This window comes from Schistosoma haematobium, chromosome ZW (genome assembly GCF_000699445.3).
Source record: "Schistosoma haematobium chromosome ZW, whole genome shotgun sequence".
NCBI classification, from domain to species: domain Eukaryota; kingdom Metazoa; phylum Platyhelminthes; class Trematoda; order Strigeidida; family Schistosomatidae; genus Schistosoma; species Schistosoma haematobium.
In genome coordinates, this window is record NC_067195.1 from 65,350,896 (window position 1) to 65,355,889 (window position 4,994).

At 37.6% G+C, this 4,994-nt stretch overlaps 1 protein-coding gene across 2 annotated transcripts; it reads left to right on the plus strand.

Annotated features, from left to right (window-relative positions):
- The first annotated feature begins 1,903 nt into the window (after nt 1-1,903).
- SSR3_1 (SWI/SNF and RSC complex subunit Ssr3) lies at nt 1,904-3,738 on the plus strand. Of its 2 annotated transcripts, XM_012939417.3 has the most exons (6): nt 1,904-1,948; nt 1,994-2,206; nt 2,241-2,367; nt 2,401-2,493; nt 2,524-2,652; nt 3,534-3,738. In XM_012939417.3, the coding sequence occupies exons 2-6, from the start codon at nt 2,086-2,088 to the stop codon at nt 3,604-3,606; spliced, it is 543 nt and encodes a 180-aa protein (XP_012794871.1). In that variant the 5' UTR covers nt 1,904-1,948; nt 1,994-2,085; the 3' UTR covers nt 3,607-3,738. The 2 variants fall into 2 exon arrangements, with proteins under 2 accessions (XP_012794871.1, XP_051072196.1); XM_051212055.1 differs by lacking the exons at nt 1,904-1,948; nt 2,524-2,652 and having other exon boundaries at nt 2,053-2,206.
- Nucleotides 3,739-4,994: the final 1,256 nt, after the last annotated feature.

Sequence of the window (4,994 nt, forward strand, 5' to 3'; positions counted from 1 at the left end):
TTACCGCACTAGTGGGGAGTGATCTGTAGCGGTAAATAAGTCCCCAAAATAAATAGCTCTGTAAGTCTTCGACATTGGATGCTGTTCACATTAGTTTTAATGGACTCATCTAGCTGAAGTCTCTCGGTCATGCATCCGTACCAGATCACGAGTGGGAACGCCGTGCTCAACAACCCCTGCGATCGCTAGCCAGATTAGATCAGGCGATCCTCAATATATTGATAGCCTATCAAGTATACCCTCGAACCTCCTCGCCTCTGTCTTTTGATTTCACGTGGTGGGTACGATTCATATTAGAAGGTGTTACTGGTTAAAGCGTTGTCAAACTCCAAATACCTGTGGCATCTTCATTGGTGGGGCTGACGTGATCTGGTACACCAATTTGCAAACCGTGAGTCTGTTCCTTTTTGAAATTTTATATATCATTGACTTATTTTAATTTTCATACATTTTGATACGTTTTTCCCGTGTTTTTAGATACATGTTTTCTATTCACTCGTTCATTCTCGTACTTGATATTTCACTAAGACTGAACAGACACCCACCTTCGTTTCAACTGATGCCCTTCTATCCAGACAACATCAAAGCCTGGTTCCGCCAAGCAGAAGCCAACTTCTCCGAGCACGGCGTGATCGACAGACGTGCACAACTCCTCGCAGTATTCATGGCACTACCTGTGGCATCTTTAAGGCTTAAAAATAGTGAATTATGTCATAAACGTTTAGAATGACTATATCGGTTGAATAAACGAGTATGCGCTCAACACGAAAAAAATTCTTCAACTGTATTATGTAGTTTAGTGGCTATCAAGACATGAGGAAACATATTTTAAAAATATTTGATCACCTGTTGTTCACATACATGGTAATCTATGTTTCACAACAAATCATAGCTTCAAATATCGAGCATTGATGGAATGATCACCACAAAACTCTTGTTATCTTTCGAACAACATATGAGTCCTGGTGCCCTACGATTTAAAGTCTTACGCTAACTGTGACAAAAATGCCTTCCGTGCAAACCTTGCACTGGTAACGTTGAAGCGCATTTTTGGCCAGTTCGACGGAAGAACTTTCCATATGATTTTCAGTAGTTTCATCCATCCCCACTTAGAGTACAGAAACATAGTACTTCCCTCCTCACTCCAAAAGGACAAGGACACTTTGGAGTGTATCCAACGGCGAGACACGAAATCAGTTCGAGGACTCAAATTTAAACCTTACGAAGAGAGCCTCCATTCACTTAACCATTACCCATTAGAGTATAGGCGTCTTAGAGGTGATCTATTCGTGGCTTATAGTATTCTCGACACTTCTGGACATCCTCTTAAACACCTACTTAAGCTTAGTTCGAACACTAACCTAAGGGGTAAAACCCAAAGTCTGTAGACACAATATAGCAAAACGGAATGTAGACATAAATTCTATTCCTTAAGAGGTTTCAAATGCTGGAACTCGCTGCCGGCCGAGCTAGTCCAAGCGACTTCCCAGGAGTCCTTTAAGAGACAACTTGACCCATTCTTAAGGACCAAGGACAGCATCATACTATGATTTACCGATTTCTTTTTCCTCTTTTATTGTTAGCATACCTAGGTTCCTGCCTGGAAGTTTTGGTGATCCCCTGCTACTAGACACGGAAGCCTGTTAAGCGAAAGCTTCTTATATTCTGTCCACAACCATTTGAACCATTTGAACCCAGTGCCTTCAGCCAGGCCGTGTCCAGTGAAACTAACGAAGTCAGCATTAATGTTGAAGACTTATACAACCACTTATTTTGGGGATTTATTCACTAAATCTTATAAACAGGGAAAGAAATGAGACCGTTACTGATCAGGTTTCTGAGGGATCGATATTTAATAATGATCTTCCTTAATTCCTCCAAATGCGACATCGTGTTTGTTGACATAGACTTAAGCTGTTAACGGAGATGGATACTAAATCATTGATTTGTCAGTTAAACTTAGAAGATGAAGTTAATTGTTTGAATATGATAGGTAAAATACGTATATTCTGGTGGTCTATTGTTTGCATGGCTCAGAGGATAATACGTAACAAACGACCAATTCAAAGGTGACGTTACACAACGATGGTCGTTAAAATTACCAAGGAGGATGAAAGACTCTTGGAAGAATACAGTCAAGCAGCTTCGAAAAGTTCTGAAAAGCTAGTTTACGTTAACGCCATTATGATATCTTCGATTCCTATCTGTATGTTGTTAAAATATAAACCTAACTTAACTAGGGTTATTTTGGGGCGTTCACAAAATGCCTCTGATAGCTAATTCATTCTTGTATGTAATCATTTCACTGGCCTCAACCTTCCTCATATCTATCGCATACAAAAATTCAAAAACGCCTTTGATGGAAAAGTGATTATTTGTCGTATCATACATTGTCTTTAGGATTGCTATCCGTCGAACCGAAGCAATTACTAAAGAAGTCAATAACGAAGCTGGTAGAGACAAAAAGTTGTCGAAGAAGAACAGAGAGGATGTGTAAGTGTGACTTTTAATTAATTTTCTCAGTGTCCGTGAACGAACTAAAAAGGTTGCTGATTACGAATCTACGACTTTCTCAATATTTTACAATAATTGTCTATTTCTCCTAGTCTTACTGTTACTTTCTGCCGTCCTTCATCATTTTTCGAATCAAGTGTATCCTTTTAAAGTGTTGCCAGAATCGTTCACATAGTGGACAATACCTCATGCGTCATTTTGTATTTTTCTAGTTCATTTTCTACTGTGTTGCTATTTTCTGGGAAATTGATCGATAGAAACCGTTGACTTAGAGGAATGTCTATAATGCTTAGTCGTTAATGACTCTGTTCTCTTTTTGAACTAATCTAACACAATAACTGCGGTCACTATCCTAACGGGTGTTGAGTGTCGAGTATGTGAATATGGACTGTTCATAGACGACTCATAAGGCAAGGCATGGGTTTTATTGCTTTGCCTTTTCTAACAGTACCATATGGTAGAATCCTGTCTTTCAGTTGCCTAATGTCCTGCTTGTATTTGGTTTCAGCTGTATTGTCGGATGGTTTGCTTATGAATGAGCTTTTTTACCTCTTACCTTCTCTGTAAACATAAAGCACTTTAATTTTACCTTGACTGTTTTAGTTATAATCAGGTACGTGTTTATCGTTCATAATCGTTGTGCTCAGATGAATTATTAGGTTGTCCGTCATCTGATCAATCCCACTAGTCATTTCACATGAAAATTTTTAGCTTGCTAACAATTTTACAATTATTTGACAACATACTCTGTTTTTGACCGCAGTAAGTCTAAAGGTGTTTACTTAACGGAATATACTATGATACTTAACGTTCGTTTAAAACGTGAAAGACCACTAGCTTGTTTTTCTTTGCTTTTTCATTTCATAACCTTCATTTGGGGTAGTTGTAAAATGAAACCGAGTTTCAAAGTTTGCTTGGTGTTTCATAATATCAATCACAAGGCAATGCTATTACCAAAGTAATTTACGTATGACGAGATGTAGTTTTAATGTTTTCCATTTCCTTAACTAATAAATTAGGAATTACTCTGTATCGATGTTACTCGCTGCCGGCGCAACTGCTTTCTTGTCATCCGGGAAAGGATCATTTTGATTCCATCAGTAATATACGCTTTTCGAAATGCTTGCCTTCTAAAGTCGATTGTGAAAGTAATTTGATCAATGTTAGTAAAAGTTTCATTAATGTTGTGTATATGTAAATTATCAAGATTTCATTGCATTGGAATTATATGTTTTGTTGCGTTCTAAAACTCACGTCGTTTGCAAAACATACGTAGATTTTTCGAAAAGAAACGGTTTGGTATGCATACATCCCAGTGATCTGCGTTTTTCGCAAATCCACCACCTAGGTCTTTACATATATTTTTAGAGAAAAAGGAACTGCAACACAATAAATCTCATAATTCTAAAAGCAGAAGTAAATCAGAAGTGAGGTCTAAAAACGAAATCAGTATATGGTAATACAGAGAGTTAAATCAAGACAGAGGAAGCGATGGTCTCATGACCTGTATACGTGAATCACAGTTTTTTTGGCAAATCTCAACTTAGAAACACACCTCCCACCTCTTAGACCGATCACCAATAACTTTATAGATCCCATATCTAGGTTGGAACATACCTCTTAGTTCAATAACAATGAGTAACCACGTTGAAAATTGTGGTTGAATCTCACAGTAATGATCTGGAGTCATTGCGATATATGCTACTTTCACGTAGTTTTTTATGCTTATGCAGTGTAGTTCCTAATCTTTTATTAATATGACTTGCAACACTGCTTCAGTATTCACCCTAATGATTTGAAATCTTTAAATTGATGTAATATGGAAACTTGGTCCAAAGCCCTTGTACTAAGTTCTACTTTGTTTATAACCACACAGGTTTAGACAAAATAATGAGGTATGCTGAAGACTATCTGAGGTCCGAAAACCTAAAGACTCCATAGTTATAAAAGTTTCATTCTTTTAAAAGTATGCAAACAATGACCTACAGATGTGCTTCTATGTGAAGATCCTTTTAGTGTATGGGATCACTCTTAACGCTAACTTACTTGGGGTTGTAGAGGCGTAATTTTTGTCGTCTTCTAGTAAATACTAAGGCTCGGTCTTTCGACCCGTTTGTAAATTTGGTAAAATTATTTGTGTAAACGACTATTCACAAGCTACCTTCCCTGTGCTCTAATTTTTCATCTTGAAATATCAAGGTTCTGGGTCATCAATTAACGGTATTAGATTATTTAAGAGGGGAAACGAGCAACGAGATAAAGTAGACGGTCTTCGTAACAATGCACAGTGTGTACTTTTGTAGATGCACCCCTTTTTAACACAGAATGTAGTAACTTTGAATTTTCGAATCGCAGTGCAGTGGTCTCAGATGCCATATTTTGCGACAGGTTACTAAAGGAAATGTCAGGTAATACATGAATAACCCAACAAGATGTATTCTGGATTCCAAAAGTAACGAAGAATGAATACGACTACACTA

What these genes read in the sequence shown, in the direction of transcription:
- SSR3_1 (XM_012939417.3), top strand. Translation starts at nt 2,086, where the DNA reads ATGGTCGTTAAAATTACCAAGGAGGATGAAAGACTCTTGGAAGAATAC. An exon ending in GATATCTTCGATTCCTATCT is followed by an intron (nt 2,207 to 2,240) that starts GTATGTTGTTAA and finishes TAACTTAACTAG; the next exon opens with GGTTATTTTGGGGCGTTCAC. An exon ending in AAAACGCCTTTGATGGAAAA is followed by an intron (nt 2,368 to 2,400) that starts GTGATTATTTGT and finishes CATTGTCTTTAG; the next exon opens with GATTGCTATCCGTCGAACCG.